The sequence below is a fragment of the Pelobates fuscus genome, chromosome 4, assembly GCF_036172605.1.
Source record: "Pelobates fuscus isolate aPelFus1 chromosome 4, aPelFus1.pri, whole genome shotgun sequence".
Classification (NCBI taxonomy): domain Eukaryota; kingdom Metazoa; phylum Chordata; class Amphibia; order Anura; family Pelobatidae; genus Pelobates; species Pelobates fuscus.
Window position 1 is genome coordinate 47,908,180 of NC_086320.1, and position 20,069 is coordinate 47,928,248.

A 20,069-nucleotide genomic window follows, 5' to 3' on the forward strand; every position below is an offset into this window, starting at 1 on the left:
GGGAATCCCCCCAGCTCTCCCACAGGTAAGGAGGCTGGGGGGATTAAAAAAAAAAAAAAACGTTTGAGTGTGTTAGTGTTAGTGAGTGTGTTAGTGAGTGTGTTAGTGAGTGTGTTAGTGAGTGTGTTAGTGAGTGTGTTAGTGAGTGTGTTAGTGAGTGTGTTAGTGAGTGTGTTAGTGAGTGTGTTAGTGAGTGTGTTAGTGTTAGTGAGTGTGTTAGTGAGTGTGTTAGTGAGTGTGTGTGTGTGTGTTAGTGTTAGTGAGTGTGTGTGTTAGTGAGTGTGTGTGTGTGTTAGTGTGTGTGTCTGTTACTGAGTATGTTTGTGTGCGTCTGTCACTGAGTGTGTGTCTGTCAGTAAATGTGTGCGTCTGTTCATGAGAGTGTGTGTGTGTGTGTCTTAAGCACTTACCTTTCTCCAGCGCCGGACTCCCTTAACGCTGGGGATCTCTCCGTCCCCATCCGCCTCTCAGCTCCGAATGCACATGCATGGCAAGAGTCACGCGCGCATTCAAACCGCCCTTAGGAAAGCATTACTCAATGCTTTCCTATGGACGTTCAGCGTCTTCTCACTGTGATTTTCACAGTGAGAATCGCAGAAAACCCTCTAGCGGCTGTCAATGAGACAGCCACTAGAGGCTGGATTAACACTCAGTGAAACATAGCAGTTTCTCTGAAACTGCTATGTTTTCAGCTGCAGGGTTAAAACTAGAGAGACCTGGCACCCAGACCACTTCATTGAGCTGATGTGATCTGGGTGTCTGTAGTGGTCCTTTAAGTGTATGTGTTTATGCATGCACTGGCATACATACCGCGGTCGCACGGGTCGCAGCCAGGTGCCCGCCGCCATGTGTTGCGGCCCCAGCCTGCGCAGAGTAAGCGCTCGCGCGGGGGGAGGGGGGAGGGGTGTGGGTGGGGGGGGCCCGGATCAGTTTTCGCACCGGGGCCCCATGGGTTGTGTGTACGCCACTGACTGTAATCTATATACATAATAGAATATTACGTATATCTGTTGCAGTACACTTATAGGAGCATTTTTTCCTCCATCTTGTTCACAGATCAACTGAGAAAAAGTAACCAATAGAGGGAAAAGGAGTAGGAGCAGTATAAAATATCTATATTTGTATATTTATAAATTAAATATATATATATATATCAAATAAAAAGTTTATTCATTTTTATTTTTTAATGTCTCTTTTTTTCCCCATCTATTTCTCACTTGATCAGTGAAGTAAATTAACATTTAGTGACTGTCCCCTAGCCTATAAACTTTTTTCCTTTTTTTTTTTTTTTTGAGTTTCCCAATCAATCATCTCAATCATCCACCCAAAATTAATCACCAAGTCTTTTTGTCAGGTTCATTTTCAGGCCTCCCTCATAGACTACAAATATATAATTTATCTTAAAAATTAATTGTATACTCAACGGGGAGCTCTCACCAAACAAATCACCATTAAGCTGTTTTGTGTGTGTGTTTTTTTTTTTTTTTTAGCAAATGGCATCACAATCCACCTAAAGGGCTCTGTCATTGTCTGTGGCCTTTGCATAACTTGCAAACACCCCCCGACAGTGACTGTTCCGTAAGCAGTACGTGGCCAAAGGGTGCAGGTGAAGGTGAGTTATACTTACCTGAACCTGTCCCTCATAGCCACTGCCATCTTCTTCCTATGGGTAATAGGAAGAGATATCGGTGTAGCGCTCTATCGTAGTAGGTATATGGAAATAAATAAATAGAAAACCTTGCTGTACTTTAAATAGGTTGGGTATACTATAAAAAGTCCCAGTAGTTTCGGATTTTACCTTAAATAAAAAACACAAATATACAGAACATAGTGTAACCTGTGTACAGAGTAAAAAATAAAAATAAAGTGCATAGGTAACTAACTCACACTTTTCTGAGCTAATGTACTAGCTCAGGTATATGCGCCTTAGGGTCCGTAGAGGCGACCCTCACCCTCTTTTTCGTCCAGATTTTTCTCCAGGTGTAGTATCCTAGGTAATAGGTATAGGAGGGAGAATATAGCGTAGTACAGTCTGGTGTATATAGGATATGTTAAGTAGGTAATACCAATATACTCACAAACCCTGAGCCAATATATCGGCTCGCTTCATAAGGTGTATGTGGTTAAGGACCACATTCCTTCTTTGTAAAAGCAGGTAGCAGTGAAAGCCGTAAGTGTTATAAGTATATATAATTAATTTATTGTATAAAAAGTATTAATAATGTAACATAAATATGTATAAAAAATTACTATATCAATAAAACAACACTTGTGGCTATAGTCCAAAAAACAATTCTGTCAGCTCACTGTTCATCCAGGACGCGTTTCACCAAATTGGCTTCCTCAGCTGGAAAAATGTTTGAACATTTTTCCAGCTGAGGAAGCCAATTTGGTGAAACGCGTCCTGGATGAACAGTGAGCTGACATAGTAATTTTTTATACATATTTATGTTACATTATTAATACTTTTTATACAATAAATTAATTATATATACTTATAACACTTACGGCTTTCACTGCTACCTGCTTTTACAAAGAAGGAATGTGGTCCTTAACCACATATACCATATGAAGCGAGCCGATATATTGGCTCAGGGTTTGTGAGTATATTGGTATTACCTACTTAACATATCCTATATACACCAGACTGTACTACGCTATATTCTCCCTCCTATACCTATTACCTAGGATACTACACCTGGAGAAAAATCTGGACGAAAAAGAGAGTGAGGGTCGCCTCTACGGACCCTAAGGCGCATATACCTGAGCTAGTACATTAGCTCAGAAAAGTGTGAGTTAGTTACCTATGCACTTTATTTTTATTTTTTACTCTGTACACAGGTTACACTATGTTCTGTATATTTGTGTTTTTTATTTAAGGTAAAATCCGAAACTACTGGGACTTTTTATAGTATACTCAACCTATTTAAGGTACAGCAAGGTTTTCAATTTATTTATTTCCATATACCTACTACGATAGAGCGCTACACCGATATCTCTTCCTTTTACACTATTTTCTGATAGAAAGATAAGCACGGTGGTATAGCAGCTCACAAAAATTTGTTCGGTATAACCTAGATTCAAAACAAAACATAGAAGCGCTTGTACTTCCCATCTTCCTATGGGTAATATTTAGCTCCTGGTGCTTCAGCTGCCAGAAGTTGATGTCAACGTTGTATTCTTGCGCATGCACAGAAGTGCAACACTGAGTTCTATGGAGGATCCCGCTTGACTAAAGGTAGCTTTGTCTTTTTGTCATGCGTAGCAAATGTTTTTAAACAAAGTAAGGACTGCTTTGTGTCCGTATATGTTTTGACCAAGTTGGAGCGGGTTTGACTCTGTAAAACTGCGCTGAACATCCTCACGTTTTGCATGAGGACATCCAGCATGTTCAGATCCCCAAAAGGAAAGCATTGAATCCGTTCGGGAAGGCCTAATGCGCTTGTAGTTCTCTGCACTCATGTTGGAGGATGCAGAGACGAAACCAGTGCTAAGGGACCTTGGCACTGGAATAAGGTGCGCTTTAAAATACTTTTTAACCCTTTATTTGCCTGGGAGGGGGTAGAGCAAAACTGTAGTGTTAGGAATTCATCTGTGTATTCTTAATTCTAAAGTGTTCCTTTAATGGAGAAAAAATGTAAAACTTTGTTTAATTTTTCCATTATATGCTTTCTTTATGCTAACTGAAAGGTCAGAATTTATAACAATGACAGGGGCCCAAGATGGAGGCGCCCAGTTAAAGGCGGAACAAAAGATGCTAAGTTCTTCATATAAATTTATCTTTTACATTTGTTACTTCCCTGAAATGTACACCATTGAACTATCCCTGGAAAATCTCCTATTACTTGAGATCCTTCATTTTCTTTCAAAGACATGTAAAATATTTAGCAAATCACATCATAATTTAATTCAGACAAGGCAACATAGAAACATTATTTAATTTTGCCTCTTCTCTATACTGACTACCAGATGTCAATCATTATCAATTGCCAAGTGAAAATTTAGCCCGCGTGAGTAGTTAACCACCCAGATGAGCTTGCCATATAGTTTACCCTTTATGAAAACATGCATGCATTTAATAAGTTAACACACTCTTCACACATAAAGCGGTCTGGAGCCTCCACTAATTTTCGTGACGTGGGGCTGTACTTTGAGCATTCATTGACTTATCACTCTTTTGTGAGATGTCCTGCGATCTTTATATATTAATTTATTCCATTTTTTTCATCACATGCTCACTGTAAATGTATTGTCAAAGGAGGAGTAACCAATTAGAGACAAGGAAGCTTATCGCTTGATAACATAATGTATATAATTCTAACAATTGAGAAGGTCAATACCTGCCACTTGATTATCTGTTCTAACAAATAGTCAGCAACTAACAATAGTCTAAAAAAAAAAAAAATGAATGGTAACTGTGTACAAGGTACATCTAAGCTGTTTTTCTCCCTGTTTTTTCTCTTTTTTTTCTTGTATCATACTCTCTCAAACAACGTGACACCTGTTGTTGCAGAACGAAGCCAAGTAATTGGTCAAAATAACTCTACATCCCTCCGCATGATTTTCATGACCCAGGGCTGAATGAACGTGCTAGTTGCAGATATTTACTGCTTTTCTTTGCATACTCCTTTTGTTTAATCATTATCTCAATGTGTAACCATGGCAATTGGCTATGTCTGGGGTTTTTTTTGCAGCAAGAGGTGTAAATGCTTAATTCTTGTAGGTGATATTTATGAAAAGCTGTCAGAACGTTTTATTCTGTTATTTATCAGCTCACCCAGAAGAAACATTTATGTCTTTAGATTCCTTTCTTGTGGAGGAAAATGTGTTGTGTGAAGCACTCACTATGAACTATATCACATCAGAAAGGGAAGCTACAAACCCTACAATGTTTAAAGATTCTCAGTCACCCTCTGTAACACTGTTCATGTAGCGCTGGTGTTATTAATTCAATTGTAGTGTCACGCTTCTTTTTTCCATCATTTGACCGTTTATCGTGTTTTTCAACTGCAGTTTAGATTAGCAGTTTTACCTGCCAATTTTTTTTTATTTTAATAATATGATCCAAGCACCATAACCACTAGAGCACACTGTAGTGGTTATGGTGCCAGAAGTGTTACAAGTAGCAAAACAATTTCGTAATTGTTTGACTGACTTATTACCTGGGGTTCGCTGGGCGCCTCTCCCCTACTCAACTACTTTCTTCAGAAAGTACTTATGAGATTGTACTAGTTCCCCTAAGCTGATTGCTCCCGGCCAATGAGAGAAACATTGCACTGCCGGGCTTAGCTCAGACAAACAGCTTACGTCTTTCTGTTAGAAGTAGTGGAGGCAGGGAGCGGCCCCTGACATATGCCAGGTAAGAAGTTAAGACAATTGTCATCAAATTTTCACTTTCTTTCTAAAAGTATTTAAGGAAATGTAATGATTTATTTTTTTCAATTCTGTTTTTTTTTTTTTTTTTTTTTTTTATCTATTAACCTTTTTTTAGTAGAAAATGTCACTTGTCTGTTTGTTTGGCTGAGCAGCCAACTGTTATCTGACCAATTACTGCTCAACCTACCTTGCCTGCTGCTGTAGTTTCACACAGAACAATCGTAGTGGTGAAGTTGGGTTGAGCAGAACCTGGTCAATAGTAGAGTCTAAATCAGCCAGATAATAAAGCGAAACATCATAACCTCTCATGACTAGCCTAAAACAAAAAAAAAAAAACTAAACATCTGTTTTTAATGTAACTGTAATGGGTAACTTGGCCGTAAAAAAGTTTTTTTAGTTTACAAACGTGCAGAGCACATGTTAGGCCATTATATGTTAATTTTAACCACTTTCTGCACCAAAGGTTTTTTGTTTACCACATCACCCATGGTGTTTAATGAAAGATTTTGCCCGGCTGGGCATCATAGAAAATATGACTGACAAGGATCATTGGTGCCAAATGTAGCCATTATTGTCTGTTCCAGGTGTCTTGCCCCTATGACTCCTGCTTACCCTCTCAGCTTGTTCACACGACGGGAGCCGCCATCACAAAGACAGGGAACACGCTGCTAATAGGATTGAAATTCCCTGTCGTGGTTGACCTGTGCAGCATGAACTACTTGTTAAATATATAATTTGAACTGTATAGTTTTGATATTTTTTAGATGGAAGGTGCAGTATTATCTTCTGGGTCACAGACTGTTCACCGTCCATTTGATGAAAAGCTTTCTGAAATAAAGTATCTTGTGAAGATGTCACATTTTCTTCAATTTACCAAAGCGTGTAGCATACCTTTTTTTTGTGCAAGATATGTTTTTATAGTATATTAAAAAAGAAAAGCTCTATAAACGTAATCACTTAAAAGACTTTTTATCTTTTGTAACGGAGCGCAATCTATACTTTACAGAATCCATTGTGCTGTACATTACAGTATTACTACAAGGGCTTTATTTGTTCTATAAGAATGTGTACCTTGCAGCAAATGAAGTGTTCTTTTAGTCTTAATAGGTTTATGTTGTTGTTCACAATGGTGTCGTTTATTATCTTACTGCACAAGATGCAATGAAATATATAAGCAGACATTGAAATTCTCCAATCTGTAATTAGGAATCTGATCCAGATATTGAAGCTGGAAAGTGTACATCTGCAAATTCTTTTTCTTTTCTTTTTTTTTTTCTCTCTCAATTTTATTTGCTATGTATTCAGTGTGCAAGTAATTAGCTATGAGTGCTGTTATTGACTGTGCAAGTAGAAGGCACTCCCTATTTCGGCTGTAAAGCTGTTCTATAAGGCCTCACCCCTTCTCTGTTCTCAGCTTCAGAAAAAGGGATATGTACCTGTGTAATGAAATTATACCCCTGGAATCTTGCAATATATGTGATTACAATCTTCTCACTATCTTCAACCATTGTCGTTGTCTCTCTGTATGGCTTTGTCCAAAGCTTTGCAGCTTCTCTGTCACTTGAGCAGCCTTAACTAGATTCACCATATTGAAGTAAACCTGTATCCATGCCCACATACAAAAATCTTTTGTTGTCTCTTGCTGACATTATTTCCTGAGTAATACAATTGACCCCACTTCTTAAAGACCCAGATAGCAGGTCTTCTATATGGGAAGAAGCTTTAACAATACTTCCATTTGGACTATAAGGAAGGAGCCCTTCAAATGCTCCTTCTGCAATCACTTCTCTCCATATCGCTTATACAGGCTGGGCAAGGCAGGAAACCTACGTACCGTATATACTCGAGTATAAGCCGACCCGAATATAAGCCGAGGCCCCTAATTTTATCCCAAAAAACTGGGAAAACTTATTGACTCGAGTATAAGACTAGGGTGGGAAATGCAGCAGCTACTGGTAAATTTCTAAATAAAATTAGATCCTAAAAAAAATATATTAATTGAATATTTATTTACAGTGTGTGTATAATGAATGCAGTGTGTGCGTATGTGTGTGTGTGTATGAGTGCAGCGTGTGTGTATGAATGCAGTGTGTGTATGAGTGCAGCGTGTGTGTATGAATGCAGTGTGTGTATGAGTGCAGTGTGTGTGTGTGTATGAGTGCAGTGTGTGTGTGCATGAATGCAGTGTGTGTGTGCATGAATGCAGTGTGTGAATGCAGTGTGTGCAGGGCCGGTGCAAGGATATTTGCCGCCGTAGGCAAAAAAAAATTTGCCGCCCCCTCCCCCCCCATATGTCCTGACTTCCCCTCCTCCTCCCTCAGTGGTCCTTACCTCCCCACCCCCGTGTTCCTTCACTCCCCCCCCCCCAGTGGTCCTGACTCACCCCTCCCCTAGTGGTCCTTACCCTCCCCTCCCCTAGTGGTCCTTACTTCCCCCTCCCCTCCCATAGTGGTCCTTATCCCACCCCCTCCCTCTCATAGTGGTCCTTATCCCCCTTCTCCCTCCCATAGTGTTCCTTATCCCCCCCATCCCTCCCATAGTGGTCCATATACCCCCCCCTCCCTCCCATAATGGTCCTTATACCCCCCCCTCCCTCCCATAGTGGTCCTTATACCCCCCCTCCCTCCCATAGTGGTCCTTATACCCCCCTCCCTCCCATAGTGGTCCTTATCCCCCCCTCCCTCCCATAGTGGTCCTTATCCCCCCCTCCCTCCCATAGTGGTCCTTATACCCCCCTCCCTCCCATAGTGGTCCTTATACCCCCCTCCCTCTCATAGTGGTCCTTATACCCCCCTCCCTCCCATAGTGGTCCTTATCCCCCCCTCCCTCCCATAGTGGTCCTTATCCCCCCCTCCCTCCCATAGTGGTCCATATACCCCCCTCCCTCCCATAGTGGTCCTTATACCCCCCCTCCCTCCCATAGTGGTCCTTATACCCCCCCTCCCTCCCATAGTGGTCCTTACCCCCCCCCCCTCCTTCCCATAGTGGTCCTTATACCCCCCCTCCCTCCCATAACGGTCCTTATACCCCCCTCCCTCCCATAGTGGTCCTTAACCCACCCCCTCCCTCCCATAGTGGTCCTTATACCCCCCCCCCCCTCCCATAGTGGTCCTTATACCCCTTTTTTTTTATTATTAATTTTTTTTTAAATTATTTTATTTCTTATTTTATTTATATATTTTTTTTTTCGTCCCCCCTCCCTGCTTGTTATATGGCAGGGAGGGGGGCTCTCCTTTCCTGGTGGTCCAGTGGCAGTTCAGTGGGGGGGAGAGGGGGGCTGTCAGAGCTGTACTTACCTTTCCTGCAGCTCCTGTCAGCTCTCTCCTCCTCTGCGCCGTCCGTTCTGCTCTTCTGTCAGCTCCCAGTGTAAATCTCGCGAGAGCCGCGGCTCTCGCGAGACTTACACTGGGAGCTGACCGAGGTGCTGACCGGACGGCGCGGAGGAGGAGGGAGCTGACCGGAGCTGCAGGAAAGGTAAGTACAGCTCTGCCAGCCCCCCTCTCCCCCCAGTCTGTATTATGGCAATGCAAATTGCCATAATACAGACTCTGACTCGAGTATAAGCCGAGTTGGGGTTTTTCAGCCCAAAAAATGGGCTGAAAAACTCGGCTTATACTCGAGTATATACGGTATATGGATTATTGCAGGAAACCTACATGGGGACTAGGATAGCATTTATGTCCACATGTAAGTACCCCAAACTTGACCATATGTGGCAAGTCCCATCAGTCATTTAACAATCAAACCATACTAACTCAGTGGACACAACTCTTAGCAGTGCTCTCATTAGGCCTCGCTAGAACTGAGAAAAAGACAACCTTTGCTGAGATGTTCAACACTCCTTGCATACCTCCCATGGCAAAACCACTGAAGCCATGGTGATAGACATAATAACCAATACAATACATATCATTCACAAAGCTTTTGCAAGGTGTTTTAAGATATACCCCCAATTAATACATTGAATATGTCTCTATGTCTGTTCGTCCACCCACTGTAAAGCGAACTTCTATTAAAGCGACACTGTAGGCACCCAGACCACTTCAGCTCATTGAAGTGGTCTAGGTGCTATGTCCCATGTCCCGTAACCCTGAAATAGTAATTATTGCAGTTATTGCTTCCTTGATTGAAACGGATCTTTGGTTCGATATATGATGCTAGACATCCTCACGCTCTGCATGAGTACCTCCAGCATCAAATAATGCTTTCCTATAGGGAAATTCTAATGCGAGCACGGCCATTGCCATTAAATAATGCTTTCCTATAGGGAAATCCTAATGCGAGCGTGGCCATTGCCATTAAATAATGCTTTCCTATAGGGAAATCCTAATGCGAGCACGGCCATTGCCATTAAATAATGCTTTCCTATAGGGAAATCCTAATGCGAGCGTGGCCATTGCCATTAAATAATGCTTTCCTATAGGGAAATTCTAATGCGAGCACGGCCATTGCCATTAAATAATGCTTTCCTATAGGGAAATCCTAATGCGAGCGTGGCCATTGCCATTAAATAATGCTTTCCTATAGGGAAATCCTAATGCGAGCACGGCCATTGCCATTAAATAATGCTTTCCTATAGGGAAATCCTAATGCGAGCGTGGCCATTGCCATTAAATAATGCTTTCCTATAGGGAAATTCTAATGCGAGCACGGCCATTGCCATTAAATAATGCTTTCCTATAGGGAAATCCTAATGCGAGCGTGGCCATTGCCGCGCATGTGCATTAGGTCTCCCCTGCCGACGTCGGCAGGGGTGTGGATGGAGCCTGACCCAGCGCAGTCAGTCATCGGCACTAGATTAAGGTAAGTGACTGAAGGAGTTTTTTTTGTTTTTTTTTTAAATCCCTTCAACATGACTGGAGGGGGGCAGTCCAGGAGCCTATAGTTCCAGAAAAACGGGTTTGTTTTCCTGGCTCTATAGAATCCCTTTAAATAGTTGTTAGATCCCCTATCTATTTTTTTGCTGGCATGATGTATAGACGGAATTTAATTTACTTTCAAAAAAGAGGCAAAAATGTGTATTAAGACAGGTACGCTTGAATGATTGTAAGTGAGACAAACTGTCACATAAAAAATATGGAATAGAGGGAAATGGAGGGTTGCACTCAATCACAGAATAAGGCACAGGGTGCACTGAGCTTGGGTCAGCAAACCCCATATAATCTGTATAAATAAAATAAATAAATCTCAAAATAAGTCTCAGGGACTCACTGTGATTTTGACTGAGACTTTTTTACATTGCAACGTTTTGACTTGACAACAGGTCTTTATCAAGCTTGATAAAGACCTGGTGTCTGGTCGAAACGTTGCAATAAACTTTTTCGAAGAAATCACAGTGAGTACCTGAGACTTTTTTTCATTTATACATAAAAAATATGGATCATCTTCAAAGAGAAGCAGTTAGTTTTTTGGAATTTACATAATTGAATAATAGAGTAAAAACCATCTATAACCAAATCCAAACAAAAAATAAAAAGGGGACAAAGGAGATGCATGTATTAATGCTCCAAAATAAAATATTTCATTGTGCAAAAAGACATGGTCAGGTTACAGCCACCTCACTTTACGTGTTTTGTGTTGCAAGGAACATTCAGAGGGATACTATAGGCACCCAGACCACTTCTTCTCATTGAATTGGTCTGCATGCCGTGTCCCCGTCCCCTTAATCATGCAATGTAAAACATTAGTTTTAGAGAAACTGCAAAATTTTCATTAAAGGATATAAACTGCTTCTTGTGAAACCTGTGACGCTTCCTGCTGTTTCATGGAGTATAACTCGGTGTATCGAGACTGGACGTACTCGCACTGTGTATGAGGACTTCCGTGTCATGCAGAACCCCTTATAGGAAAGCATTGTCTTGCAGAGCCCCCCATATGAAAGCATTGATTCTTGAATGATTTCCTATGGGGAAGGCCTAACGGGAACTCGCCAAGCCACCTGTATATAAATGTTAGCTCTGATTTGGCGCTCTGAGTACTCCACCTTCAGTAAGCTAAATTCCAGTGCTGCAATCGACTCTGAGGGCTGACCGGCTAATGGTCTGGTTGAACTCTGTGTGCAGTAGGTGCAAAGCAAGTCTTCAAACGGACATAGCATGAGCCTCATGTCTAATTTTCCTTGTCAAGTTTCTCTTTACTCAGCCTATGATTGATGCGTTGAAAACTCTCGTGCTGGTAGGTGGTCTGAATCCCATTCTCATTACCACTGGCTACGATTGATCAAACGTCATGGTGTTACTGTACGTTCCTGTCCAAATCCTTTTACTTGGTATTAGATGAAAAACGTTGCAGGCTAAATAAATGTCAGAGTTGCACTGTGAGCTTCTCTATCTCTCTTTTCTTTTTTTTCCCCTCTCCTAGCTGTAGCAGAAATGAAGCTTCGAGATGACCAGTATACCCTGGATCATATGCGAGCATTTGGCATGTACAATTACCTTCACTGCAATCCTTGGTTCCCAGACAGCGTGTTCTATGTGGACCAGCTCGGCAGAGTTATGCATTTCTCAGTTACACTGGTAAGAATAAGGTCTCTTACCTGTTTGTTTTTCTGTGTAGTTTAAGATAATAAGGTAATATTATCTTTACCCATTTTGCTGTTTTCAAGTTTGAGCATATTCTTATGGCTTTTCCTCCCGTTCTTTTGTCCTTTGTTAAAGAGATTCTGTCACTTCCTTAATTTTTGCATAACCTAACCGCTAATTTAAGGATGTGCTAAAATAATAAAACATTTTTTTTTTTTTTTTACGGTTTCATTATATTTTTATTTATATGCTTAGCTGGCCAAAACCTGTAAATGAGTTAACTGCAATGCCGTTTGCACAGCACAGTCACATGTCCAACACTGATGCAGAACACACATGTGCATGTACAGCATTTCTCCATTTAGTGCCCACACACACAAGCGCATGCCCTTGGTATAATGGGGCAGCTGAGTCATCTCGGCATGGAAGCACAGTAACATTTTTTTAAAATTGTATTTTATACCTGCTGCTGGTGCATTATTCCCCTCAATAAATGTTGAAATAGTGTTAAACGGGATCAAGAATGTAACACAATGTTATGTCATTTTAGGCCCCTATATTCAAGTTGTAATGGGTTAGGGAATTATTCTCGTTAAGCTATTTTGGCCAAAATTGTAACATGCATGGTGGTTTCTGGTTCTGTAAAAGTCATTTTATTGTTGGTGCTTACTTACTAAAGAAGAGATTGTGGAGCATTTACCAAGGATTTACAAATCTCAGGCCAAAATAGTAAAATTAGAAACATTCTCTAACTTGGCTATTTTATCATGTCAAATTTATCATACAAACTTGCATTTAGAGCTTCTTAAAATAATGTTCACTTACCTTAATCCAGCGCTGCTCAGCACAGTCCCGTCAGTTGTCATGGGAGCCCAATGTTCAATCAAAGCCTTCTCACAGAATAGCCTTTGATTGGACAATTTTACTGGCTCAGGGCACATGCATGCTCTTTGAACCAGCAAAAGAAGGGAGTGGAAGGAAAAGGAGGAGGGCGAGGTATTAAAAATGATTACGGAGGTGGGAGGGCTTCAATCAGTGTTGGAAGGAGAGAGAGGAGACGAGAGCTGTCTACCAACAGACATAAAATATGCACAGAATTGAAGTTGGGCAACCTGGAACAGAGTTCTGGGTTGCCTAAATCACGTGTGTCCGGGTTGCAACTTGCCCCCTGCACACAAGTGCCAAAAACTCTGGATGTGCAGTGTTTCAAGCTGAAACCCTGCATGTCTTTACTCCTACCACCATGACTACTTCAAAATAGCAGAAGTGATCATGATGTTTGGAGTAACCCTTTAACAAGTTATGTTGTACTTAAATGAACACTATAGGATCAGAAACCTAAATGTTTATACCTGATCCTAGAGCACGGGTGTCAAACACAAGGCCCGCGGGCCGAATCCGGCCCGCCAGACCTCGTCATGTGGCCCGTGTAGCTGCCGCCGTACATGTTCAGAGCGCCTCACACATCATCGGACGTGCCAGTGTCACCTGTCAATCACTTAGTAAATCTCGCTGTGGGTTTTTTCAGTTTATGTGTAAACAGATGATCATTCTGTGTGATCTGCTGGTTTCTTAGAGGAAGCCAGGGCTCAGCTCCTCCTGCCCCCAGAGACAGACATGGGGAATCAGCTGGCGGGGGTAGCGCCCTCTCAGATCCTCTCTGTGGACAGCTACTTCTCAGACATCCATGACTATGAGTACGATAAGAGCCTGGGCAGCACACGCTTCTTCAAAGTCTGGCCTGGTGGTTGTGAAGGTATTTGCCATCCAAGACCCCTCTCTGCCCCTCACCAACTACAAACAGGAGCTGGAGGAGCTGAAGATCAGGCTGTGCTCTTCCCAAAACTGCCTGCCCTTCCAGAAGTTTATCTTGAACGAGAAGGCAGCACTGCTTTTCAGGCAGTATGTCAGGGACAACCTTTATGACCGGATCAGCACCCGTCCCTTTCTCAACAACATTGAGAAGCGCTGGATTGCCTTCCAGATCCTGACAGCTGTGGATCAAACTCACAAATCTGGGGTAAGACATGGAGATATCAAAACGAAAATGTCATGGTGACCAGCTGGAACTGGGTACTCCTGACAGACTTCGACAGCTTTAAACCCACCTACCTCCCTGAGGACAATCCTGCAGACTTCAACTATTTCTTTGACACTTCCAGGAGGAGAACCTGTTATATTGCTCCAGAGAGTTTTGTGGATGGCACCACTTTTTCCACAGAGCTTGAATCCATGAATGATCCATCGACGCCTTTGGTGGATATCAGAAATAACAACCAGCGTACGAGAGGAGACCTTAAAAGAGCAATGGATATTTTTTCTGCAGGTATCTCTTCTGCTATATCAATGCTTTTGCTTATTTGATCCGCAACATATAAACCATAATATTCCATGTATTACTTTAAATTACAGAGTAAGTAGTCATTCCATAATAGTAAATAATTTGTAAAAAAAAAAAAAAAATCTCTTTACCGCCGTTTAAATTGAATAAGCTATAAAAATCACTGTGAGAGAGTGCAAATATGTATCATGCTCCTTTTTGTCATCACTCTATCACTGTTCTGTCCTGGTTTCTTTGACAGACATTTTCTGTCATCCCAATTGACCTTTTACAACACCTTACTATGCACAGATTGTTGTGCATCCAACAATGTAGCACAAAAGGATATGTGAACACAGATAGGATAACATCACCTTTCTTAAAGGGCCACTATAGGCATCCAGACCACTTCAGCTTAATGAAGTGGTCTGGGTGCCAGGTCCAGCTAGGGTTAACCCTTTTTTCTATAAACATACATTATTACAAAAAACAGTAATAATTGAATGCAGTGACAATAATTTATGATAATAAAGAGTGGACACATAGTCCTACAGATACAACCGGCCCTTTGAGGGTGAACAAACTGCTGATGCGGCCCCCGATGAATTTGAGTTTGACACCCCTGTCCTAGAGTGTTAAAAACTCTATCCTGCCCCCCTTGCCTCCCTAAATATAGTAAAATCTTACCTTTACTCCAGTCTGCTGGTGCTGGCTCTGACCCTGATCTGCCTGCTTGGCTGACATCATCAGAAGTGTTGATCAAAGCTAATCACAATACTTTCCCATATGTCAAGGAGGCAGATCAGTGGCAGAGTCAACACAAGCCAAATACAGCCCATGTCAATTAGCATATCCTCTAAGAGATGCATCAAATCAGTGTATCTCTATGAAGAAAGTTCAGTGTCTCCATGCAGAGGGTGCGACACTGAATGGCAGTGCTGCACCAGAACAAATACAGTAAGCTGTAGTTGTTCTGGTGAATATATATATTTATTTTAGAAGTTGTTTTTATTTTATGCTCGTTTTACAATTGTGAGATGTGTATTTTCAGATTAAATGAAGAATGACCGTATATTTTCATGACAAAATCCGCATAAAGAGGCAAAAATTAACCAGTTTCACCTCCATGAAGTTTTCTTGTCTTATTTTCTCTTTATTTCTAAACAGATGGATGGTTTTGGCATAGTTTCAGATTTCTGTTGGTGAAGCGAGAAATGCTTATTGAACACCTGACATTCAGTTTAAACTTTCCTGTTAAATCTCTGCATACATTTCTGAATTCTATTTTGAAGTTTATAGATGATAACTTTTGTTTTGCAAGTTCTGCGTAACACAAGTGGCCTCTTGCCTCCTGCTATGCGCGATCCAGATTGCTTGATAGTGTTGTGTGAATTGAAGAGAGCTGTTAGCAGATTGATTTACATTTTATTCTCTGTACAGGCATTTTAGCCTTTTTGCTTTTCTCCATGTTGTTGTTGTTGTTGTTGTTGTTATTATTATTATTATTATTATTATTATTATTTCATTTTTGCCATATATATAGCGCCAACTTTTTCTGCAACGCTTTACAACATTATAAAAGGCAGAAATGTAACAACAAATGAGACAATTACAAAATGTGGCCTGAAAAATAGTTTGAGGACCCTGCTGAGGAGCCAAGTCTAGAGGAGGTGGGGTCTAAAAACACAAGAGGATAGAAGCCAATCAACAAGAGAACATACCAATCCCAGGGACCCTCGCCTCGGTCTCTCGATGGACTAGTCTCCGTTCGCAAGGTCCTGGCATGAAACCCAGACAAGGGAAGCGTCTCCTTTCGGGGTATGAATGCTGGCGTTCGTCTATACGAATTGCGGCCACCCAAGGGAGCACTCATTAATTAATTTCCTTGCGGTTTCCTACATATGTTGCGAGTGCAAACTTTCTGATGAATTGTTGTGAACGTTCTAATGGGGCACCGGGGAGGTCTTCGTTCGGGAAACAATCCACGAATGCTCCCCCTGGTAGCGTTCGGCTGTACAAATGGTGGCCACCCAGGGAAGCATTCATTAATTGTTTCCCTTGCGGTTTTGACACTTATGTTGCGAGGTGTGAACATTCTAATCTAACATTCTAAAGGAGGTATTAGGGTGGTCCCCATTCGGGAGGTGAATGAATTCCCTTCGTGGAAGCACCCCCGAACTGGGAGCGGGCACAATAAACGAACATACAGGGGAAACCCATGCAAAAGGGAAGGGAGTTTCACGAACAGGCAGCGGTTCTGCCACACCTTCTTCCAAACATGGCAAATAAAATTTGGAATAGACCTATGCAACATTTTAAAAATAATAAATAAATAATCCTGGTTCACAAACAAAACTGACAAAAACAAACAAACAATATAATTAAAGGAGATTTCCGCACATACTGAGTGCTCATGCAGAGAAATGCCTTTTAAAAAGTCCTCCCCACCTTGATTTCTCATCTGGAGCACTGTGAATTGTTGACTTGAAAAACTAACCAACTAATTTGTGTATCAATACACGGTGCATTATAGCCACCTGTGTATATCTATATACATTACTTGACAAGCAAGTATGACATGTATTTGTTTAGGTTTATATACTTTTCTTTATATTACAATTTGTTATTAAAGTGTCACAGGAGTCGTACCCCAACTTGCAGGAAAGAAGAAACCAACAAAAGGTGGATCAGAAAGACGCTTAGCGAGCCTTAGAATGGCTGGACAAGTTAAATACGAAGCCGGGGTCAGGATACCAGAAATTACAAGTCAAATATGAAGCCATGGGTCAGGATAACAGAAATCAGGAGTCAAATACGAAGCTGAGGTCAAACACAGGAAATCACAAAGGAATCACTAGGAGCACTAAACAAGGATCTAACAGAAACCATGATAGGGCAATGCATGGGGGCTACAACAATTTCAGATAGGTCCACGTCATCACTGCGATCCAAAACAGATTAGGATCGCAATGATGATGTGGTCACTTTAAGAGTGGGCGTGACGTCACATCCACATCTATTTATAGACGTCTTGACGCACGGCTGCGTAGTTCGGCCAGACCACGCGTCAGGAGGTGGTCCGCCTGGCTCGTTGGAGGTAAGTAATGCCCCATTAAAGAGCGGGAAGCCCAAAATCAACATGATTGGTTAATCTAACACCCGATGAGCCACAAGGTCCATAAGACATTTAAAAATGGAAGATTCTTTGGGATTGATTGACTGAATTAGCTCAGAAAAGAATGAAATGTGTTTTGGCTGCTACAGGACTTCTTTCATACATATGTGGACAGTATTTTATGTTTTAGGTTACCGTTTTAATATATTTTTTTGTTAATAAATATAAAAGTATTTTTAAGAGTTCTATTTAAAAATTTATTTTAATATTTCTTGTATAATAAATATAATAGCACTTTAACAAGTCCACTGAAGCCTAAGGAATCTTCATTGGGGAAGTGCCACCCCTTCTATAGTGGCACTATACCTGTATACCCTATAGCCAGGAATCTTGGGCTCTAAAAAAGGGGAATTTACCTTATTTTAGGTGAAAATACCTTATTTATAATTGTGCATTTTAGATTTTACATTGGATATAGCACACATAGTATTTGTTTCCCTTTTTTACTTCTACTGGAGGGAAAATTTAGCCGTGAGTGAGTGGTGTGATATTGCCCAAAGAGCATAAAAGCCAATATGCAGAGCCAGTACTATAGGCTCCATTGCATGTGAATGGCCCAATCTTACAACGGATATATTGCCTATACTCTACCATCTGCACTAAGTTTGTTTCTATTTTGTTTTTCTGTATTGTCATAACCTTCTGTATATGCACAAGTGTATCTTGTATCATTGGAAAATATATGTTCATTGTGGTGTGCTAAAGAGTGTATACCACACAAGTGTGTAGAGCTGCTATTAAATTATGTATGCATTTTTGAGCACTTTTCCTCTGTAACTGAGGTTTTTTTAGTTTGACTATGACAAAATATGTCCATGGTTCATTATATCCAATTTCTGCTCCATATGTTCATGGTGCCAATACTGGACATCATAGGCCCGGATTGCGTTTGAAATTCTATTCATAAGCCAGATTTTGATCAATCCTACCAACTTTAGTTTACACGAATTTGGAAGTTTGATAATTAATGAGGAACCTGCGCAGGTATAGAATACTGCATATTCTGCTGATTGTCTTGCTTTCAGAGGTCCTAGATTGGGGCTCTCCCACCAAATCTGAAACACTTATAATTTATATGAGCTGACCGTTTAGAACCTTCTCTATTAAGGAGTTGAATACATGTAAAATTGAAATTCAAAGATCTTGCTAAAAATGCCTGAGACATTTCATAAAAATAACAAAAAGGTCACATTTTGTGTTGTGTTTTTTTGTCTTCTATAACATTGCATAAGTCTAGATTTACATGTCCTGAAACTGTCAGATTAAATTTTAAAAGATGAAAGACTGACAGAAAAGGTTAGAATCTGCCTACAGTGACGGGCACTGCCAGTGTGAGCCTATGGGTAAGATTTAAGGAACTTGGAAGTATGTCAACATATGTTATGTAATCATTATACAGTGATCTGCTCTGTAAAGCAGTGTATCATTAATTTATAACCATAATATTCTCCTTTCCATTAATGTTTTATGATCGGAAAGCTTACCGGAGACCATAAAAATGAGTTGTGCTATCAAAGAGCTTAAAATTACACATAATAACCTTTTTTACTTTGGCCGCAAAAGTGATAGAGGGTGCTTATCGTTTATCTGTATATACTTAATAGATAGAGCACAAGTGTCCATTAAGATACTTAGTAGCTGATATTAACATTCTGTCTGTCTACTATACTACTTATAGAGCATAAGTGTCCATGGAGATGCATTGTACCTGATGTTAAATGCAGTTGTTGTTGATATGTAGGAAGATTTAATGTAAGTGCCCCATACTTCGGAGTTCCTAGAGTTATTAAGCCGCAGCTCCAGAGACATGTTGGGAGAAATGAATGTGACGGTACATAAAAGTATTCTAATATTGTCTTGTCTTGGACACTCTTTAGAGTTTGTACCCATTAGGGGCTTCGGACAAATAGATTCATTAATTTAATGTATTTGAGGTCTAGCGGTTGCACTGTGGATGCAAGATGCTGCATGTAATTACTGTATCCATGACTGGACAAAAGTAATCTATCTGTCTTGATGACTTCACTAGAGCAGTCTTTTTTTTTTTTTTTTTTAACTACTGAAACAAAACGGCATTCTAAAAAATATTCTACAAAATATTAAGGAACAAGATCAACGAGAATATATACACATGAATACTTTCATTTATTGAGAAATGTTGTGTTGTATGTGTGTTTCAGAATTTATAATGCCTCTGTTGTGTTTTTTTTTTTTTAGTTGGGATTATTTTATGTTATTTATAGTTAAAATAGTTACAGATTGCAAACCTTAATATTAATATTTTTTTTATATATATTTTTAACAATATTAAGGACACTGCCTTGGGAAAACCTACAGAAGTGTTCAGATTTCCGAGTGATTTGGGTGCCTATGAGAATCGATTGTGTTCATCTCTGTATTTCGCATCTTCTACATATGTTGCCCTTTCTGATGGTACAGGGACGCTGTATATCATTCGAGTTGGAAAGTCTGGGGACTCAAAGTCTGAAAAATGGGAAGTGAGTATTACTGGTTTGTGGAAATATATCTAGAGGTAACTAGATAAGGCTAAAAGTATTCATTAGTCTGCTTACTATAAAACATTATGCTTTTTAATGAAATAGCAGTGTGGGCTAGCAGTTTTTTTTTTTTTTTTTTTTAACTCTGTTAATTACTTCTTAAAGAGTCATTAAGGAAT

General features: G+C 40.4%; 1 protein-coding gene and 1 pseudogene across 1 annotated transcript in view; both read left to right on the forward strand.

Annotated features, from left to right (window-relative positions):
- Window positions 1-20,069, forward strand: part of NUDCD1 (NudC domain containing 1) — a 174,007-nt gene that overhangs the window by 32,646 nt on the left and 121,292 nt on the right. Inside the window, exons 2-3 of the mRNA XM_063451135.1 lie at window positions 11,737-11,891; window positions 19,705-19,890. Coding sequence (XP_063307205.1) covers window positions 11,737-11,891; window positions 19,705-19,890 — 341 coding nt within the window. The remainder of the gene's footprint in view (window positions 1-11,736; window positions 11,892-19,704; window positions 19,891-20,069) is intronic.
- LOC134608211 (phosphoinositide 3-kinase regulatory subunit 4-like) lies at window positions 13,437-14,261 on the forward strand (annotated as a pseudogene).